A 23,085-nucleotide genomic window follows, 5' to 3' on the forward strand; every position below is an offset into this window, starting at 1 on the left:
TTTTTAGGAAAAAATGGGTCCCGAGACCTAAAGAGTTTTTGAAAACAGCTGGACTAGGGAATCTGGATTACTAAATATTGAATATGGGTTTTTCTTTTGCTAACTCACACATTATTTGTATTTTCCAGAGCCAGCAAACCCCCTGAAAAAAAATTTTTAAATGGTATAAAAAATGTTTTGGGCGTGGGTAAGGGGTTATTAGAATTGTCCAATAGAGTTTGGTTAATTCCACTTTGGAATTGTGATTCACCTACATGGTTTTGTATGACATTTTTCCTAATAATTACTTTAACTGTATAAAATGTTCAAAATAACATTCAACACTGGACTTTTATAAATATCATACGAAATAGTAATATGGCACACTGTTTTTATCAATTCTTTATTTAGGTAACAAGTTGGTTATGTTCACTGCATTGTATGAAACATCACAATATCATACTGGAAAGGTACTACTATCAGTACAGGGTTGGATCAGAGTGGACAGTTTGAACAATAAACCATTTTGCATTCTTCATTCCCTATCTTTTAACAACCCCCCAAACCCAGTCAAGGGACAAATAGCTTTTAACATCATCATGTAAAGCACTTTTAACTTACGAGGCTAAAATCTAAAGAATAAATAAAATATGTTGTGGCAATAATTTCTTTTAGACCAAAAATCAGGTGCACAGTAAATCAAATGATCAAGAAAGCTGTATTTGAATGTGTGGCTCTCCAGAAACAGCTTCAGGAAAATGTTACAGAAAATACCATGAATTCCATTTCACACAGGACCAGATGATGACTCATTTTAACTACACACAAGGGCAATTACATCCTGCTGAAACACAATTTAAACAGATAGGAAAATGTTTACAAAGCATCCACAACATGTAAACCATGTACAAATGGATACATTCATTGCTTCTCCTACCCCAATAGCTTCTTTTAGATAAATATTTCACTCTCCATGTTCAGCATTAATTGGATACATGCAAAACTCAAAAGAATTCAAGGATTCAAGGTTATTGTAAAAATAGAATTAAACTAATAATCTTCAAGTACCTTATGTGACAGCCACTCCGTACCGTGCCCAATGTTATAAAATGAAAGGTTACTGAACCCATGAAAATATCTCTGTAATATTTCCTTAGATCTAAAATAGATAATTTTAAATGTACTTATAGTCATTTCAATGTGATATTCTGAGCTTTTAAAATAACGTAACAATTAAAAATTATACCAAATTACACAAAACTTGTTGTATCATAAAAGCTGAAAAATTAAAACTATAGAAACCCATATGTGTAAAACAAAAATCACAATTTACATTATAAAGGCAAATCTCATCATTTAAAAAAATTTGCAGCAGTGAGATGTCAAAGCAAATTATAAATAGCCATAAATTAATCCATTTGGTTTCAAGAGATTTTCTAGTGAGTGTTGAAGGATGTAGTAGGTACATGCATAAAATTTGTAAGGGTTTATAATATTATTGCCAAATACACTTTATCTTGAAGCAGGCAACATTTAACAATTTGGACATTATTGGAGAACCCAGTTTGGTAATACAGGTAAAATTGGAAAAAAAATTAAATAACAATTAATAATAAATATAAATCTTATAGTAAATTGCTCAAGTGAAATTTTAAGCCACAGAGCTGCAAAAGGCTTCCAACTTGGTGAACTGAAAAAAGGAACATCTCATACAATTCTTAACTCTTACATGCTTATATGTTGTGTGTCTTGTTTAAAAACAAAAACAAAAACAAAAACATAATGTATCTTCAGAGTACAGCTAACTATATTCCCATGCACCTCAGGCATATTCGTTCGTTATTTGTGGTGAAATAACTCCATTGGTTTTTAGGGCCAAAAGTTCAATACAGATGTAACCAGTATGCCTGAGGTTGGCAAAAAATACTGTAGTACAGGCAATGCTACAAGTGGCAATTACCAGAAAACACAAATATGAACAAATGATGGGAAATGCTAATGATTTTCTGCTCATATCACAAAACGTTGGGAATCCACAAGAATATTTTTCCCCATGTATTGAAGAAAATTGTGATTAAAAGTTTTTTTCCCCCAATTTTCAGAATCAAAAGCATTTAGAAGGTTTATAAGGCTACCATGGGTCTTCTAGATCTCCAGCACCCTACAGGAAGAGAAAAGGAAGAATGTTATTATTATTTACCTACACCACTTCCAGGTTGGATTGAATTTCAAGAGAAAACAAAATTAGATGAACAAATTACCTTCCTTTCTTTGTTTGAAAAGGTACTTTTACAGAGAGGTGTGTGTATGGCATATTGTGTGTCTACACACATGGATCTATCTAATATAGATAGACAACTGGTTGGGCTTTTTCTCCCCTTTCCACCAAATAGCCTTCCTCTTTCTCAAACCACTTAAAAATATGCTGGCATTGGAAAGACAGATCAAAACATCAGCTACAGGAGAAGATTCCAAAGTTTCAACTTATGGTATCTTAAGCAACTTTAGATACACGATAAATATAAAACAGGACAAAGAAAAGTTAATGTTCTACATTCACAAAATAATCGCTTTAAGAAGGACTTTCCCATGCGACTAAGTGTCATTTGTATTAAGAAAAAAATCATTTTAACAAAATCTAAACTCTTATCTGCGACTATGTGAAATTTCCCAATTTTTGCATTTGTCAATATCTGATGAATACTTATAGCAAAGCTGACAGTCTTGCAATAGCAAAAGCTCATCATGACAATCTTCTGACGTGCCTTTGTGTGTCTATACTGTCCAAAGACTAACATCTTGCAGCACAAAAAGGGGATGAGAAACTGAACACATTTGAGTAAGGAAGACTTCTCACATTTTTTTCCTTTTGGTTAATAAAAAACGCACCAAAAGCCAAAAGGTTTCTAAATTTTATATAAATGCAACAAAATTCTAATGAGTATTTTTTCCAAATATACCAAACCTGGTTGTTTTTAAAAAATGAATTTAAAAATAAGTACAACATGCATAGGTTATTCCACATCACATGCTTTATTTGGACTTCAACACTTATAATTTCATTCTAAACACTTGGTTGACATACATTTTGATGTATGTAGTTAGGCTATACAGAATATACACACCAAAGCTGTATGAATAATACATAAATTTTTCAAAGGTTATGTTTCATAAAGAATACAGAGAAAGGAAAAATAACCACACATCCAGTATCTCAGATCTGCTAAAAATAAAACTACAGATGTAAAATATAAACAAGTCAAAGAACACACAAATTATCATCCTTGAAAAAAGAAATTACAGCCCAGCATCTGCCATTCTTTGAAGAACTAAAATTACTAAAGAAAACACAAATTTATTACAAAGCTAACTATGAGTGTACTAAAATGTAATATAAAGCAGCATAATTCTACATTAACAAATCTTTTCCACAATATAAGGTCATCTTGCTAATTGGCAATCTCTAATCCTACTACTAGGATGAATTTAACTACTCACTTTAATAACCGGTAGCCTCATTTCTGGCATACAATGTGAAGTGAGATATAATTTTATCAAATTCAAAGTACTATAAATAGCCAATTTCAAACTATGTGATAAAGATGTATGCAAAGGCCTTCTTAAAAAACAAGGCTATATGAAGATAATAAAACTAGTTTACCGAGATTCAAATAACAAAATGGTTATATAAATGCATACATTATACTTCCTAAGTAAAAACCATCAAATCAAAGATCACAAAAATATTACCACAAAGTCAAGTCATATTTTTCCACCACCCATCTTTGTCCCTGCATCTTCAGTACAGCTGTCTAATTCAGCAAGATCATTTTTTGATTCAGTATGGCTTTCCTGCATTGTCACTGTGTTTCCAGCATCACTGTTCGAAGAAGTAGCTGTAGCAGCTGGGTCAGCAGGGCTTTCTTCTCCCTCTACTTTAGCTAGCCTGTAACTAGTCAGCATCTCCTCCAGAAGTTGTCGGTAGTTTCCCCTATGATTAATTCTCATTTGCCTGAGAGCTTCCACCAATTTTCCCTGTGATCCACTTTCCTCTGCTTCATCGGAGGCCTTTTTTTAAGATTCAAGACCCCAGTGTCAGTAGACAAACTAGGATATCACATGTATTTCATAACATATCACAACAAAACACTCATTTTTCTACCGTTAGGTAATATAGTCTAAGCACGAGAACATTTCATTAAAGTCTTATTTGTGTCAATTAATAAAAAAATTCCAATTGAATTATTCCAAGTTATTTTTAGCAAATTATCACGAGCTAGCTTATGTCTTGTTTCACATTGATATAGGAAGTTTAATCTGAAATTAACTCAGCTATTAAAATTTGACAGCAACACAAGCATCTCCTAAAACTGACTTACTGAAAAGAAAAAAAAAAAAAAACCCACAATAATTGGCTATAGTTTTTTAGTACAAAAGGAAATTAGTATTTAAAGCAATAGGAAAGGACAGAAAAGCAGGCCATTAGAACATTAGTTTCTTCTTCATTTCCACTAAATGACAGGAAGGAGAGGAGATATGATATGTAAAATTATTAAATTTAAACTAGATTTGGGGGCATTTATAAAGCTTCTGTGGATAAAAACTTTACTTTTTATCTTTAAATATTTTAATATAAACATCTCTAGATAAAAACAAATTATCTTAAACATTATAGTAAGATTTATGAGTAGTAAACTGCTCAACTTTTTTATATTTTATTGAATTTTGTAAAACCTACAGGTTTCTGCAATAGCAGCTACTTAATTTTGCTCTAATTTCCAGGCTGATCATACTGACACACTAGAGACCAAAAGCAAGTCAACCTTATATTATATGACTCCTGACTTTCATGATGTGTTAAGGAAGCGCAAAACTCTGTCCTGTGCTCTCACCAAAAATGTTTGATATAAGCCTAATAAAGCTCATTCCCAATTTACATGGAAACAGGGAAGAATCTTGCGAAAGGACACAAAAAACCAAAAATATGATCCAGAATGTGGGAGCCTATGGAAAGCTGGCTCAGACTCTTCATATTTAGTGTCAAGGGGGGAAAAAAGTGGGGGGCTTAGTTGGAGACTTGTTTAGGACGTCTGATTGGTTAAAAACTGGACTAGACTATGGCTTCTTAAAAAAACAACAGTTGTAACAGTCCTTCGAAGGACAACTGGGAAAATTTGGACTTGATTATAGATAATATTAAATTTATTACCAATTTTCTTAAGTATAATAATACTATTATGGTTAGAAAAATGTCATCATTCTTAAGAGCTGCATGCCAAAATATTTAGAGGTAAAATATTACATCTGCAATTCACTGTCAAAGGTCCGGTAAAAAAAAAAGTCATGTATACACACAGATATAAAAAGAGATAAAGCAAAAATTGGTAAAACATTAAAAACTACTGAACCTAAGTAAAAGGTATACATGTGCTCACTATGATCATTTCAATTTTTCAATATGTTTGGAAGTTTTCATCATAAAATGATGGGAAAATAAAAGACACAAAGGTCACTGATGTAGCTGATCTGACACAAACTCCTTTAATCATCTTTGGAGACTTACTCTATAATTCTACAACAAAGATAATACTACTATAAACAAATAATAAATGGCAATGTTTATTAGAAAATGAGAGCACTTGAATTTTTTTTTAAATGCCTTTATGGCAAAAAGCTAGAGATGATACTACGTACAGCATATGTTTTATGCTGTCTGTGTGTCTGTTCATGTTAGAATGTTATATGTAAAATATCTGGGAGGGAAGTAAATTCAGCAATATAAGACTGATAATAATGGATAGTCAAGTTTCAGATGCTTTATTTTCCTTAAATTCTCCAATTTTCTACATCAAGCATATTCACTGTCAAAATAACTTTTTTTTTTGCGCCTTTTTGCCTTTTCTAGGGCCACTTCCTGCGGCATATGGAGGTTCCCAGGCTAGGGGTCGAATTGGAGCTGTAGCTGCCGCCCTACGCCACAGCCACAGCAATGCGGGATCCAAGCCGAGTCTGCAACCTACACCACAGCTCACGGCAATCCGGGATCCTCAACCCACTGAGTGAGGCCAGGGATGGAACCCGCAACCCCATGGTTCCTAGTCGGATTCGTTAACCACTGCGCCACCACGACGGGAACTCCCCAAAATAACTTGATTTTTTTCCCTCTTGCCTTTCCCTTTCTACTAAATAAATGTATTTCCCTAAAGAAAGTTTCTCATTTGAATCTATTCAGGAAAGGATAAGACAGAACAATGAGATAAGTGCTTGCTAACCAAGTTTTCCAAAAGGCAATTTTCTACTTGATGGTATACCATAAAGAACTTTTAATAGAGCTCATAAGACTACTCTCTGCCCTCCAAATAAAAAACCTTCAAACCATGAGCTCCCTTTTTATTTAAAACAAAAACAAAAACAAAACCTTCTAGGACACTGAAACAAAACCTGCTTCAAGTGGGTAGTGACTTACACATAGAGAACTCAACACTGCTTTCACATCATGTAGAGTTTTTAAACATTATGTAGATGCCGAAATTCCATTCCCTGATACTTAGATTCCGTGGGTTGGGGTGATTTTTCTTAAAGCCCAGCAGGAAATTCTAACATATGGCCAAGGTGGAGATCCACTGATAAACTGTCTAATTCTACTTATTTGAACTTACTGATAAGGTTGGATCAAAGGCTGTTAAACTGGATGTATTTCAATCAGTTTTGGTGGGTTCAAAGATAAAGCACCTCTCTTTCTCCATACGACACATGTGTTAATACAGTTATCAGCTATGGTTCTGTGAATTGCTATAGTAGCGGTAGTTGGGGATAAAGAAGTGGTTTTTTAATATTATAATTATTATTATTGCTTTTTAGGGAGGCATCTGTGACATACGGAGGTTCCCAGGCTAAGGTCAAGTCAGAGCTGCAGTTGCTTGCCTAGACCACAGCCACAGCAATGTGGGATCTGAGCCTTGTCTGAGACCTACACCATAGCTCATGGGAACACCAGATCCTTAACGCACCCAGTGAGGCCAGGGAGGGATTGAACCCACTTCCTCATGGATCATAGGTTCATTTCCGCTGAGCCACACAGGAATTCTGAAGCTGTGTTTTTTTTTTTTTTTAAACACATTAAAACCAAAACAATAAATTAAATAGGATGGATTTATGAAGGCCAGTAATGATCACACTTAAGTCATTTTATATTACAGCAAAATACACCTTCCTATTGTGCTAGACAGACAATGGATAGGTGAAACCTCTTTCCCAGCCATTTCATTTGATTCTTCAAAATATTGTTACACAACTCTCACAAATTTTCATTAATATCAGAAAAGGAACCTACTGTTTAACTGTACCTTCTTTATCGGAACTCATCCATAAACCCCACCAAGTTTACACATCTACCACAGCAATTCCACCTTGCAACTGTTCACAAGACTCTCCAGTTAGACTGTAAACTCTTAGAAATAAAGATAATATCTATTCCTTTCCATATCTTCCCTACCACCTACAGAAAGAAAGTTAATGCTTGTGCTAAGAACTTTAGATACATAATCTCACTTAATCCTTGCACGTACCTTGTATAATAGGTACTGCAACTCTAGTTTTTGTAAGTGAGCAGACTAAGCCTCAGAGAGATTTATTTATTTGTCCGGGTGACCATGCTACTAAGTGACAGAGCTTAGATTTGTGTTCAGGTGTAATTAACATCAATGTCCCTCTGAATGTTCTTTTGAATACATTATGATAACAGATTTTGCATACTAAGTACCTCTTATAAATAGGCACTTACTAAATAAATATTGGTTAAAATTGTTGTAGAATTAGACCAGAAATTTTTTATACTGAAATCCATAATGTATTTCCTTAATAAAGAAAAATTAATGAAATTATAGGGAAAAATCACTTTAGATGGGATGGTTGTAATTATTCTGTAAAAGAAACCTTAAGGCAATTACAGAGAATTTAGGACTTTTCCCTAAGATTGCATTTTTAAGGTTTTACTGTCATCTAGACTAATGCAGTTTGAGAATCAAATTTCCTATTATAAGAACACTGCCTTATACCAAATAAGACATAGGAATATAGATAAATCAAGCAGAGAGCAAAGGGGAAAAAAACCCTAAGCACATTTAAAAAATAAAATTTAGTTCCTGTTGCGGCGCAGTGGAAACAAATCTGACTAGAAACCATGAGGTTGTGGGTTCAATCCCTGGCCTTGCTCAGTGGATTAAGGATCTGGTGTTGCTGTGAGCTGTGGTATTGGTTGAACATGTGGGGATCTGGCATTGTTGTGGCTGTGGTGTAGTCCGACAGCTACAGCTCCAATTTGACCCCTTGCCTGGGAACCTCCATATGCTGTGGGTATGGGCCCTAAAAAAAAAAAAAAAATATATATATATATACACACACACACACACACACATACATACATACATATATATATAAATAAAGTAAAATAAAAATAAATAAAAATAAAATTTAACTAGCTAATATTATTTGCAGCAATATTTTAAAGACTCAGTTGCCATAAGTGAAATTCTTCAAATGATTAGCTAAGACAGTGAAGAAAAAGCAAAAGAATGCTAGTATAAATATTTACTGTGTTTCTTTTGTCCTGCTTGTCAGGTAAAAATAATTCTTAGAAGATTCTCAAATATGACATATGACTTCATAAGATACAATTAACAATGACTAATAAAGAACCTAATAAATGTGCTATCTTGCAAGGATTTGTGTAAAATTTCACCAATTTGAAAAGAATTAAGGAGTCTTTTTTTTTTTTTTTTGGCTTTTTAGGGCTGCACCTGCGGCATATGGAAGTTCCCGGACTAGGGGTCTGATCGGCACTGCAGCTTCTGGCCTACACCACAGCCATAGCAACGTGGGACCCAAGCCATGTCTGCAACGTGGGACCCAAGCCACGTCTGCAACCTATACCACAGCTCACAGCAATGCTGGATCCTTAACCCACTGAGCAGAGCCAGGGATCGAACCCACATCCTCATGGATACTAGTTAGGTTCATTAACCACTGAGCCACAACAGGAACTCCCCTAAAGAGTCATTTAAATGGTCAAGATCATAACAGCTAACGAGAAACGGTATGGTCAAATGACACCTTAAAAAACAGTGACTAAAGTTAGTGCATTTTCAAACAGTGAGGTAGGTCTTCTGCATAAAAATGTTTTGACAAATGAAAAAGTAAACAAGAAATAATTTATTGAAAAACTGGTATTCACAAAGTTCTAAAACTGTGATATAGAAATATGATCTATTTCAAATAAAATAAAAATGGAGATTGGATATGAAACTAAATAACATGAAAAAAGAATAGGGAGATTCTTTGGGGCTTTTGTCGTGTCTTCTCTTAGCAAAATCCCAAATTAAAAAGTTTTTCAATTTGGAAAAATAAAAAAAAATAACAGGACATGGACTGGACTGCTTAGTCTCAAAACTTTATATAAAATATTCCTCATCAAAAACAGTATCTTAAGACTATTAAACATGAGATTCACAAAAGAAGGGGAAATGATTTTTCTGTCAGGGTAGACAAAGGTGTGGTACAGACAACTATGTAATTCTATATAACTTAGCCACATACAAAGGTGTAACGGGGTAATTTTGGGGATCATTCAAATTCTGGCTACTCAATTTAGCTTTACAACCTGGGCAGCTATTTCATGTCAACAATTCTTAGTCTTCTCTGTAAGAGAAGGGTGTTGAGAAGATTACTTATGATTAACATTTAGATACAGATATGGCTTGACACAAGTAGGAGTTGTACATATTCAAGTTCCCCCTTTATCCTTGGAAAATCATCACTTATAATACTTCATTAGTGGTATACTAATTCAAAAGCATTTTAAGGAGTTCCCATCGTGGCACATTGGAAACAAATCCAACTAGGAACCAGGAGGTTGAGGGTTTGATTCCTGGCCTTGTTCAGTGGGTTAAGGATCCAGCATTGCCTTGAGCTGTGGTGTAGGTCGCAGATGCGGCTCGGATCTGATGTTGCTGTGCCTGTGGCGTAGACCAGCAGCTACAGCTCCAATTCGACCCCTGGTCTGGGAACCTCCATATGCCGCGGGTGCAGCCCAAAATAAGTAAGTAAATAAAAATAAAAAAGTTAAGTCTCCTTTAAGGAGACTTTAAAAAAATTATTACTTAAGGATAGCCTTAGCAAACTACTAGAAAGAAAGAAATAGGAATACTTCTTATTTAACTAGTATTTATTGAGGTCTCATCATGTGCCAGGCACTCCTGTAGGTGCTGGGATATAGGCATAAACAATCAGATGAAGTCCCAGATCTCACAGAATCTACATTCTAGATATAAAACCAAACTAGCATTTTAGAAGAATGGGGGGGCCACCTCGGAGCCCTGACTAATAATAACAAATTATAGAAAAAAGTTTTACTTTTTCTGGTCATCTAGGTGTTACTTCTGGGGAGTCACTGATGAAAATCGCACATACTCTAAATCATTAAAGAATGGGTATACAGGAGTTCCCGTCGTGGCGCAGTGGTTAACGAATCCGACTAGGAACCATGAGGTTGCGGGTTCGGTCCCTGCCCCCTTGCTCAGTGGGTTAACGATCCGGCGTTGCCGTGAGCTGTGGTGTAGGTTGCAGACGCGGCTCGGATCCCGCGTTGCTGTGGCTCTGGCGTAGGCCAGTGGCTACAGCTCCAATTCAACCCCTAGCCTGGGAACCTCCATATGCCGCGGGAGCAGCCCAAGAAATAGCAACAACAACAACAACAAAAAGACAAAAAAAAAAAAAAGAATGGGTATACACACATGCAAATATATGTCCAAAACTTTTGAGGGGGATTCACAAATCCCTTTATTAAGAATCTATGCTAGACTATTTTCCATAGACTGTGATTTTTAAAGCTGCGAAAATATCAACATGGCTTATGCGAAGAAGACTGAATATTAAAACAAAGACAACATATTTCACAGAAAGTTGAACTAAAAAACATTTAGTAAAACAACTTAAGATTCTCCTAAGAGAGTGAACTTTCTGAATATGTTTTGAATGATTTAATTTATGACTTATACTCATATCAGCTTTTCAGAATACCACAAGATTTTTTTTCTTTTTAAGGCTGCACCCACAGCATATGGAAGTTCCCAGGCTTGGGGTACAATCTGAGCTACAGTTGCCAGCCTACACCACAGCCCAGCCACAGCAACGGGGGATCAATGCTGCGTCTACAACCTACACCACAGCTCATGGCAATGCTGGACCTCCAGCTCACTGAGGGAGGTCAGTGCTTGAACCCACATCCTCACGGAGACTAGTTGGATTTGTTTCTGCTGCACCACAATGGGATTTTTGTAATATAAGAAAAATGAATTAATCCCTATTTCTTTCTTTATTCTTTTTCTGTTTTTTTTTTTTTTTGCTTTTTAAGGCTGCACCCGTGGCATATGGAAGTTCACAGGCTAGAGATCGAATCAGAGCTATAGCTGCCAGCCTACACCACAGCCACAGCAAGACAGGATCTGAGCCGAGTCTGTGACCTACACCACAGCTCATGGCAACACTGGATCCCCAATCCACTGAGCAAGGCCAGGGATTGAACCCGCATCCTCATGGATACTAGTCATAACTCCCTATTTTTAAAAGTACTGAGTATAGGCAATTATAACGGAGAGAGATTCTATCTGACTTAGCATAGACATTTTAGGCATCTAAATAATCTCTGATAAACTGACTAGCTTCATTTAAAAAAACATGAATAAAAATTATTTTTGTTATTTAAGGAAATATTTTTATTTTTATTTATTTATTTATTTATTTTGTCCTTTTGTCATTCCTTGGGCCGCTTCCACAGCATATGGAGGTTCCTAGGCTAGGGGTCGAATTGGAGCTATAGCCACCAGCCTACGCCAGAGCCATAGCAATTCGGGATCCAAGCTGCGTCTGTGACCTACACCACAGCTCACGGCAACGCCGGATCCTTAACCCACTGAGCAAGGCCAGGGATCGAACCTGTAACCTCATGGTTCTTAGTTGGATTCATTAACCACTGAGCCACAACGGGAACTTCTAAACATTTTTTAATAACACCTCCCAACTGTCTCCTCCTTTTTATTTCTACCACACTTTTGTCTTTCTCATTCTGCAAGTTAACTATCTCAGCTCCTGCCACTGTGTACCTGCTGGCAGCATCTTGCACATGGCACAGTTCTAACCAAGTTGAGAACCATTTATGGAGCACTTCTGTGCCTAACTCACTGCAGGTCAAGCTAAGAATTTACTCAAATATTTATAATTTCTTTTTTTGTTTCTTTTGTATTTTTAAATACATGTCTACTACTTGTGATTGTGGGCCAACATTTTTCTAAGGTTGTGATTGTTCTGAAAGGGTAATGTTTCTCAAAACAGGATTCTAGGCTTCAAAAGTGAGTTTTTACAATAAAGAGGAAAGTTTCTCTAATCCACACATCTGCTAATGATGAATTTAGACTTATCATATTTCAGCGTCTCTTTAATCATGTGTTTCTAATAGATTAAACTACTACAGATACTCCCTTGAATCTATCATTCCATTCTTCTTTTTTTTGGGGTGGGGGGCACCCTGGTAGTATGGGGAAGTTCCTGGGCCAGGGACTAAACCTACGCCACAGCAGTGACAATGCTGAATCCTTAGCCGCTAGGCCACCAGGAACTCCCAAGTCTATCATTCTAATGTTGCAAATAAATGTTGGCTTCTCACTCTAAAATACAAAGTTCAAAAGGCATCCCCAGTCTCTTGAAAAATACTTCTGGTATCCTAAATTGTAATTTTTCATCCTAGCAGTCCTCTCTACGCTAGCCAAAATGATGCCCTCTCTTTCAGCTTTGTTCCTGCCTCTCCCATCCACTTGAATTCTCCTCCTCCTTTCATTTCTGCCATTCAAACCATTCTTCAAATCCAATCTTTTCTCTGAAAATCCGACTTTCCAAGCAATCACTGTTCACATGGCAATTAATCCCATTCTGTATATTGTCGTTTCTTTTTGTTCTTTAGTGAATGACGTGAAACCTTTTTATTATCTAACTTGTGTGATTTTATCTACATTGCAAGCTGCATTGAGAGCAGGGGTAGGGGCCCATGCCTTATGCTTTGCGGTCTCCTCCCACACCAATTCACTACACAGTAGACTGTCAGTGTTTGGTCTTAGCTTTTGTGTGTGTGTGTGTGTGTGTGTATGTGATTGATTATACATCTCTTTATACAGCCATATAATAATCATATTTAAGGCCAGCTTTATATCCTGAGCATTTCTTCTGAGTATCATAGTCCTGTTGCCTATTTATTCTCTGCTTACATAGCTACTACATGTAAGTATTTTTCTATTTAAAATTCATCTTTGGTATATGTTAAACAGAAATTTGGGGTTATAACCCCCCCCCTTTTTTTGGGAATAAAAGGTGTCAACTCTCTGGGAAAACCAGGAAATCCAGCAAGTATATTACGAAATAAATTTTTCCTATTACGCACTTTTCATTTTCAAGCATATGAGGAAACAGGAGTACTCACATGGCTAATAATGAATCAATAATTATTTGAGGGTTTATGTCCCCTAACCTTGGTGGTGGATGCTGTAGGGAACCTATGATCTAGCTAAGGAGGTAAACTTTTCTTTATTCTACCTCCCAATTACCACCATCTTTTTAGTTATATCACTATCCTGTCCTTGTTATCAATATCCTATCCTCATTTGTTTGGTTTAGACTTCTTTAAATGCATCACATATCTTAATTTTTAAATGAATTTCCACAGATTTGGATACAACTCTTAATATTCTGAAGTACTGGCCCCAAAAGAAAGACTCAGAGTCACTGCTCTAGACCAAGGTATAAATTCTGTTACAAACAATACATAGTATCACTTTTATTCAACTAACAAAAACTAATTAACTAATATTAATTGTAAAATTTCCTTCTTTGTCAGTATAATTTTGATTGCTAAGTAAAAAGAAATTATGACATTGCTACGCAATAATGAACCGCAGAAAACAATGCAGTTGAGATGATACAGAATTTCTACCAGTGGCTGATTTCTCCCTCAAAACCTGCCAAGAGAAGCCAGAAACTTGGAGGATGAGTCTGTTTCTCTTCAACAAGTTTCATTACTAAGCTTGGCTCCCTTTAATCTTTGAAGCACGCATGTTAAAAGTCACTCATTTTTAGATGTCCCAAAACTTGAAAACTCTATGAGAAGACACTTACTTGAGTTACTGACTGTGAAATGTAGGGCAATTTTTTTTTTTTTTTGAAAAGGACACTGTTTTGTCTCCTGGTACCAGTACTAAAATAAATCCAAAACCCTACAGAGTAATAGGTGACAGCTCAGTATTTCTAAGGAAAAGAAAAGGGACAAAGAGTTTGGCTCTGATGCAGCGCAGCAGGGTACAGCAAAAACAGTTATCCCAGTGCAACACATACACCCACAGCACAACAAGAATATTATACACAAATCATGCTCAAGTGTTCAACTGGCGCAGAGGGGCACTGCGAAGTCTGGTCTTTAAAACCATAACTAAGTCACTATCACTAACTTCCAGAGATGGGAGCAGCCTGCTAGAGGAGAAAGTGAGGCAGTGAAAAGCACATTCTTTGCCTCAAAATTAAGATTTAAGGGAAAAGAAGAAGGAAAGGCAGACAGGGAGGAAATAAGTGAAGCCCACACAGAAAGGTATCTGATGTCCATGAAGTGACAATAAACCTATCTACACAACAGAACTTCACCTCTACTCTAATACACTTCCTCAAACTTTAACTTACTCCTTGAAATGAAAAGCAGTCATAATGTATTACAGATTTCATTGTGCGAATGCATTCGTATCTAGTATTTATATTATAAAACTATTTATATTATAAAATTATCCAAAATACTTAAGAAATAAAATAAAACTTACCCCATCACTTTCTCTATGTGGATTCAGCCTACTATAAACAGCTTCAATAACATTGCGCCTAAAAAAAATTATGCTTTAGTTTTAAGTTATATACAATTATTAAGCTTCTGTGTATTTAAAATAACACTTCATATCTTGACTACACTCAGAAATTAATTACTGCACTAAATACTGGCCAAGAATAGTTTTCTGCACTTCACTCAGAATCTGATCCTGCATAATCTAACTTGTTCTAATTTAAAGAAGGACCTTCATCCTCAAAGAGTGTAACAAATAATTCCTTTTACAAAATCTCTTTTAAACGAAATTTTAGAGTTATTCTCTAATATAAGAACTATCAACTCATTTCATCTTTAGATAATTGATGTACTTCTTAAATTAAAATTATTTAATTACTAATTATAAGTGAAGTCAAAATTAGTTCTCTTTGTTCTACTTACTTGCCAGCAAGACCTCCCCCAGGAGGCAAATTTGGGATATTTTCGGCAGACAAGATGCGCATGACATGGGCAAGATCAGGCATTCCTTCCTCACCAGACTTCTCCATAATTTCTGTAGGTTTTTAAAAAGAGTTCCCAAATTAATGTGGTAACTCGGTATTCACAAAGTGAAATAAGAGGTACTATTTGTTAGTACCCTATTTTAAAATATAAAAAGCAAGTATTACCTTATGATCACACAAGGAACAGAAAAAGATAAAAAGTTATTTGCATACACTCCTTCTAGCATTATTCATGAAAGCAAAATTGGAACAAATTAAATGTCCATAAAGGGATACAGCTACATGGAAAAACAATTCTCATCTATTTTATGTGAAAACAGAAAAGATATTACTTGTTGCAATTACAGGAAAACAAAAGCAATGTATGGGTAAAGATTATAAGAAGAAAAGGGAAAATTAAAATTTGTTTTACAGGAGTTTCTGCTGTGGCACAACGGAATCAGCAGTGTCTCTGCAGCGCCAGAACACAGGTTCTATCCCTGGCCTGGCACAGTGGGTTAAAGGATCTGGCACTGCTGCAGTTGCAGCAAAGGTTACAACTGTGGGTCAGATATGATGGGTTAAAGGATCTGGCATTGCTGCAACTGCAGCATAAGTCACAGCTGTGGCTTGGATCTGATCCCTAGCTCTGGAACTTCATATGCTGAGGGGTGGCCAAAAAAGAAAAGAAAAAAAAATTTGGTTTATAGGTTTTTGGTACTTAAATAGTTACATTCCACAATTTACAGAAAACAAAAAAGGAAAATAAATCTGAGAACTTGCTAATACTTGGGAGCAAAAGAAAACACTTACATGTTCCACTTATGTTTATAATGTGTGGAAAAGATTTTTAAAACAATTATTTGGGAGTATCAAGATACAACCTTGAAAATCAAACAATGGCAATTTACGTCTAAGACAACAACAACAAACAACTGTCCTGGTTCTAGGCAGCCCTCAAGATTCAAAATCCAAACTGTTTACCATGCCTCCCTCGACAAGGCCTTCACTGTGACCTTGACTTTCACCACTCTCATCCAGCTCCTCCCCGGCTCCTTCCTGGATCTCCAAAGGTGCTATTCAAAGAAGTCTTCTCCACCTCTAGATTTTCACATGTACTTCCTCTCTTGGTTTGGAACACTCTAATATCAATCCAACCAACCCCTCTGTGGTTAAGCTGTATTCATCCTCTAGATTTCAACTTTATATGTCACTTTCTCAAAGTCTTCTCCAATCCAAGCCTGGAGTAGGTGTACTGCTACATACTCGCACTGGACACAGTGTCTCCCAGATCACAGACTGCAGGTGTCCTGAGGGAAGGACTGATTTTTCCACCTTACACTTGTATCTCTACAGCATAGGGTTTCTCAACCTCAGCACTATGGACGTTATGGACAAAGTTTTATTGTGAATGCCCTGTGCACGGCAGAATGTTAAGCAACACCCTGGCCTCACTCACTAGATGCCAGTGACACCCTCTCAGTTATGAGACCACTACTGTCTCCAGACATTGCCATGTGTCTCAAGGGGGACAAAATCTCCCCCATTTGAGAACCACTGCAGTCTGCTGGTGCTTTACCAAATTCATATCCCTCCACTACTGCAGTCCAATCCTCCACCATTATCTGCCACCTGAATTACTATGTGATTCCTAATTGGTCTCCTGGCTTCCTCTCTTGTCCCCTCTTTACTATCTCTTCACACAGTAACTGAGAGATTCTTTTTAAAAAAGTCAGATTAAGTCACTCTTGCACTCAAAATCTCTGGATGACTTCCCATCACCATTTGAATAAAGTCTCAAGTCCTCATTTTTGGTCTGCAGAGCTTTACATGATCTGCTTCTTAGCAACCTTAGTCTTACTTTTCTACCAGCTCATTCTAATTCAGCCACACACTCTAAGCACATTTGTTCCTCAGTCTTTGCTGTGCCCTTTGCTGGAATGCTCCCTCCCTGGAGAGTTCTCTCATATAGATATCTGCTCAAATGTTTTTCGTCACAGATAACTTCCTAACCAATTTTACCTGCTTTCTGTTCTGTTTTTCTTCTGTTAATACACACACACACACACACACACACACACACACACACACACACGGCTCAACTAAAATATACACTCCTTTGCTTTGTTTTCTGCTACATCCTCAGGGACAGCTGAAGAAATGAATACACGTGAAAGGCATTCACCAAATAGCTAACTGACAAATTTAAATTAAAGGCTATTTCCTATTTAACATTACACCTCCCTTGTACACTCCAACTAAAAATACATACACAGATTTGCCAATACACCAGAACGCTTTCACCTCAAAATTTTAATGGTTTAAAGCCCGAACAGGAATATAGCACTCTTGAAGGACACTACCTTATAAAAAAGAAGTACCAAGCATATTGATTTGTAGTGGCTGCTTTTCCAAGAATTTTAAAGTCTTCTTTGATTGAACGATTATCATCAAGTATCTGCAACAGGCCCCTGAGATCAATATTTTGTTAAGTTAAAAACTACAATCAGCATAATGGAGGACAGTGAGAGAAACAATGTGTTATGTATGTATGACTGGATCACTTTGTTGTATAGCAGAAATTGACAGAACAATGTAAATCAACTATAAAACCTCAAAAACAAAAAACAAAAAACAAAAAAAAACACCCTCTATAATCAAGGACATTAAAGAGGATTCAAAGAAATAGAAAGATATTCCATGCTCCTAGGCTGGAAGAACTGATATTGTTAAAAGGGCCATACTACCCAAAGCAATCTACAGATTCAATGAAATCCCTATCAAATTACCCATGACATTTTCCACAGAACTAGAACAAACAATCCAAAAAAAATTTTTTTTTTGTCTTTTGTCTTTTTTGTTGTTGTTGTTGCTATTTCTTGGGCCGCTCCCGCGGCATATGGAGATTCCCAGGCTAGGGGTTGAATCAGAGCTGTAGCCACCGGCCTACGCCAGAGCCACAGCAATGCGGGATCCGAGCTGCGTCTGCAACCTACACCACAGCTCACGGCAACGCCGGATCGTTAACCCACTGAGCAAGGGCAGGGACCGAACCCGCAACCTCATGGTTCCTAGTCGGATTCGTTAACCACTGCGCCACGACAGGAACTCCCCCCAAAATTTATATAGATCCATAAAAGACACAGAATTGCCGAAGCAATCCTGACCCGCAAAAACCAAGCAGGAGGTATAACTCTCCCAAACTTCAGACATTACAAAGCTACAGTAATCAAGACAGTATGGTACTGGTACAAAAACAGACATACAGAACAATGGTACAGAATAGAGAACCCAGAAATAAATCCAGACACCTAAGGCCAATTAATCTTCACTAAGGAGGCAAGAATATAAAATGGGGAAGATGGTGGAATAGAAGGACTGGAGCTCAATTTCTCTCCTAAAAATAACAAAATTTACAACCAAATGCTGAGCAATCTTCAACCAAATGGACCAGAAACTTTCAAAAAGATATCTCACTCCAGAAGAAAAAGAGGAGGCCACATGGAGAGGTAGGAGGGGCAATTACACGATGTAAGCAACCCCATACCTCCTGGGTGGGAAGCCCCACAGACTGGAAAGTAACTGGTTCACAGAGACTCACCCATAGGAGTGAGAGTTCTGAGCCTCACATCAAACTCTCACGTGTGGGGATCTGGCACTGGGAGAAAGAGCCCCTGGAGCATCTGGCATTGAAGGCCAGTGGGGCTTGTGTGCAGGAGCTCCATGGGACTGGGGGAAACAGAGACTCCATTCTTAAAAGGCGCACACGGACTTTCACGTGCACTGGGTCCCAGGGCAAAGCAAAGTCTCCATAGGAATCTGGGTCAGACCTGACTGCAGTTCTTGGAGGACCTCCTAGGAAAACAGGTGAACGTGGCTTGTGGGGGAAGGACATTGGAAGCAAAGCTCTTGGGAATAGTCATCAGCATGCCTTTCTCTGGAGATAGCCATTTGGGGAAAATCTGGCCCCACCCATCAGCGCTGAGAAGCCCCAGGCCAAACAACAATCCAGGCAGGATCACAGTCCTGCCCATCAGTAAACAGGCTGCCTAAAGACCCCCCAGGCACACAGCCTCCTCTAATCTCACCCAGAGACAAAGCCCCACCCACCAGAGAGCTAGGAATCAATTCCACCTACCAGTGGGCAGGCATCAGTCCCTCCCATCAGGAAGCCTAAAGCAAGCTCCTATACCAACTTCAGCCACAAGGGGGGCAGACACCAGAAGTAAGAGAGGCTACAACTCTATTATCTCTAAAAAGGACACCACACCAAAAAAACCTATAAAAATGAAAAGACAGAGAACTATAACTCAGATGAGGGAGAAAGAAAAACCCCAGAAAAACAGCTAAGTGATCAGGAGATTCTCAGCCTCCAGGAAAAAGACTTTAGACTATTGATGCTAAAGATGATGCAAGACATTGGAAATACACTGGAGGCAAAGATGGAAAACTTACAGGAAACACTGAGGAAAGAGATACAAGATATAAAACTGAAACAAGAAGAGATGCAAAATACAATAACTGAAATAAAAAATTCACTAGAAGCAGCTAACAGCAGAATACAGGAGGCAGAAGAACGAATAAGTGAGGTGGAGGACAGATTGGTCGAAATCATGGATGTGGAACAGAAAAGAGAAAAAAGATTGAAAACAAATGAAGAGCATCTCAGAGAACTCTAGGACAATGTTAAATGCACCAACATCTGTATCACAGGGGGGCCAGAAGAAGAAGAGACAGAGAAAGGCACGGAAAAAATATTTGAAGAGATAATAGTCAAAAACTTCCCTAACATGGACTCAAATCAATAAAATTAGCAATGAAAAAGGAGAAGTAACAACAGACATCACAGAAATACAAAGGGTCATAAGAGACTACTATATGCAACTATACGCCAATTAAATGGAAAACCTAGAAGAAATGGACAAATTCTTAGAAAAGTACACTCTTCCAAGCCTAAACCAAGATGAAATAGAAAAGATGCATGGACCCATCACAAGCACTGAAATTGAAACTGTGATTAAAAAATTTCCAACAAACAAAAGTCTAGAACCAGATGGCTTCACAGGCGAATTCCATCAAACATTTAGAGAAGAGCTAACCCTATCCTTCTGAAACTATTCCAGAAAACTGCAGAGGAAGGGATACTCCCAAACTCATTCTATGAGGCCACCATCACCCTGATACCAAAACCAGACAAAGATACCACAAAAAAAGAAAATTACAGGCCAATTTCACTGATGAACATAGTTTGCAAAAATCCTCAACAAACTACTAGCAGACCAAATCCAACAATACATTAAAAGGATTGCACATCATGACCAAGTGGGATTTATTCCAGGGATGCAAGGATTCTTCCGTACCTGCAAATCCATCAGTGTGATACACCACATCAACACACTGAAGAATAAAAACCATATGATCCTCTCAATAGACACAGAAAAAGCCTTGGACAAAATCCAACACGCATTTCTGATAAAAACCCTTCAGGAAGTGGGCATAGAGGGAACCTGCTGCAACATAATAAAGGCCACATATGACAAACCCAGAGCTAACATCATTCTCAGTGGTGAGAAGCTGAAAGGATTCCCACTGAGATCAGGAACAAGACAAGGATGTCCACTCTCACCACTACTCTTCAACATAGTTTTGGAAGTCCTAGCCACAACAATCAGAGAAGTAAAAGAAATAAAAGGAATCCAAATTGGAAAGGAAGAAGTCAAACTATTACTATTTGCTGATGACATGATACTATACCTAGAGAATCCTAAAGACTCGGCCAGAAAACTGTTAGAGCTCATCCATGAATTTGGCAAAGTCACAGGATACAAAATTCATACACAGAAATCAATGGCATTTCTATATACTAACAATGAAAGATCAGAAAGAGGAATTAGGGAAGCAATCCCGTTTATCATCACATCCAAAAGACTAAAATACTTAGGAATAAACCTACCTAAAGAGACAAAAGACCTGTACTCTGAAAACTATAAGATGCTGATGAAAGAAATCAAAGATCTTTGAAAGAAATCAAAGATGACACAAACAGATGGAAAGACATACCATGCTCTTGGACTGGAAGAGTCACTATTATAAAAATGACTATACTACCCAAGGCAATCTACAGATTCAATGCAATCGCTATCAAATTACCAAAGACATTTTTCACAGAACTTGAGCAAAATATTTTAAAGTTTGTTTGGAAGCACAAAAGACCCAGAATAGCCAAAGACATCCTGAAAAAGAAAAATGGAGCTGGACAAATCAGGCTCCCGGACTTCAGACTATACTACAAAGCAACAGTCATCAAAACTGCACAGTACTGGTACAAAGACAGAAATATAGATCAGTGGAACAGGACAGAAATCCCAGAATTAAACCCACACACCTAGAGTCAACTAATCTATGACAAAGGAGGCAAGAATATACAATGGAGAAAAGACTGCTTGTTCAATAATTGGTGCTGGGAAAACTGGATGGCCACATGGAAAAGAATGAAATTAGAACACTCCCTAACACCATACACAAAAATAAACTCAAAATGGATTAAAGACCTAGATATAAGACCAGACACTATAAAACTCTTAGAGGAAAACATAGGCCAAACACTCTCTGACATAAACAGCAGCATCTTCTCAGATCCACCTCCTAGAGTGATGACAGTAAAAACAAAAATAAACAAATGGGACCTAATCAAACTTAAAAGTCTCTGCACAGCAAAGGAAACCCTAAACAACACAAAAAGACAACCCACAGAATGGGAGAAAATACTCGCAAATGAATCAACTGACAAGGGATTAATCTCCAAAATTTATAAACACCTCCTACAGCTCAATACCATAAAAACAAACAACCCCATCAAAAAAGGGGCGGAAGATCTAAACAGACAGTTCTCCAAAGAAGACATACAGATGGCCAGCAAACACATAAAAAGACATGCAACATAACTCATTATTTGAGAAATGCAAATCAAAACCACTATGAGGTACCACCTTACACCAGCCAGAATGTCCATCATCAAAATGTCTACAAACAATAAGTACTGGAGAGGGTGTGGAGAAAAAGGAACCCTAGTACACTGTTGGTGGGATTGTTACTTGGTGCAACCACTGTGGAAAACAGTATGGAGATGCCTCAGAAAACTAAAAATAGAACTACCATTTGATCCAGCAATCCCACTCCTGGACATCTATCCAGGGAAAATGATGACACGAAAAGACACATGTACTCCGATGTTCACTGCAGCACTATTTTCAATAGCCAAGACATGGAAACAACCTAAATGTCCATCAACAGAGGAGTGGACCAAGAAGATGTGATACATACACACAATGGAATATTACTCAGCCATTAAAGGAGCGAAATACCAGAATTTTTAGCAACATGGATGGACGTAGAAATTATCATGCTAAGTGAAGTCAGTCAGGCAATGAGACACCAACATCAAATGCTATCACTGACATGTGGAATCTGAAAAAAGGACAGAATGAACTTCTTTGCAGAACAGATACTGACTCACAGGCTCTGAAAGACTTAAGGTTTCCAAAGGAGATAGGTTGGGGGGTGGGGGGATGCACTGGGGGTGTGGGATGGAAATCCTATAAAATTGGATTTTGATGATCATTGTATAACTATAAATGTAATAAATTCATTGAGTAATTAAAAAAAAGAGTATAAAATGGGGAAAAGACAGTCTCTTCAGAAAGTGGTTCTGGGGGAGTT

General features: G+C 37.3%; 1 protein-coding gene across 2 annotated transcripts in view; it reads right to left on the reverse strand.

Annotated features, from left to right (window-relative positions):
* Positions 1 to 366: 366 nt before the first annotated feature.
* Positions 367 to 23,085, reverse strand: part of PPM1B (protein phosphatase, Mg2+/Mn2+ dependent 1B) — an 83,731-nt gene continuing 61,012 nt past the window's right edge. The window contains exons 4-6 of one of the 2 annotated variants that reach the window (XM_047782165.1): positions 15,326 to 15,437; positions 14,886 to 14,943; positions 367 to 2,140 (exon numbers count right to left, since the gene is read on the reverse strand). In XM_047782165.1, coding sequence (XP_047638121.1) covers positions 2,111 to 2,140; positions 14,886 to 14,943; positions 15,326 to 15,437 — 200 coding nt within the window. In that variant the 3' untranslated portion in view covers positions 367 to 2,110. Of the gene's footprint in view, positions 2,141 to 2,989; positions 4,048 to 14,885; positions 14,944 to 15,325; positions 15,438 to 23,085 lie in introns of those variants that run through there. The other variant, XM_047782163.1, reaches the window with a different exon arrangement.

This window comes from Phacochoerus africanus, chromosome 5 (genome assembly GCF_016906955.1).
Source record: "Phacochoerus africanus isolate WHEZ1 chromosome 5, ROS_Pafr_v1, whole genome shotgun sequence".
Lineage (NCBI taxonomy): Eukaryota > Metazoa > Chordata > Mammalia > Artiodactyla > Suidae > Phacochoerus > Phacochoerus africanus.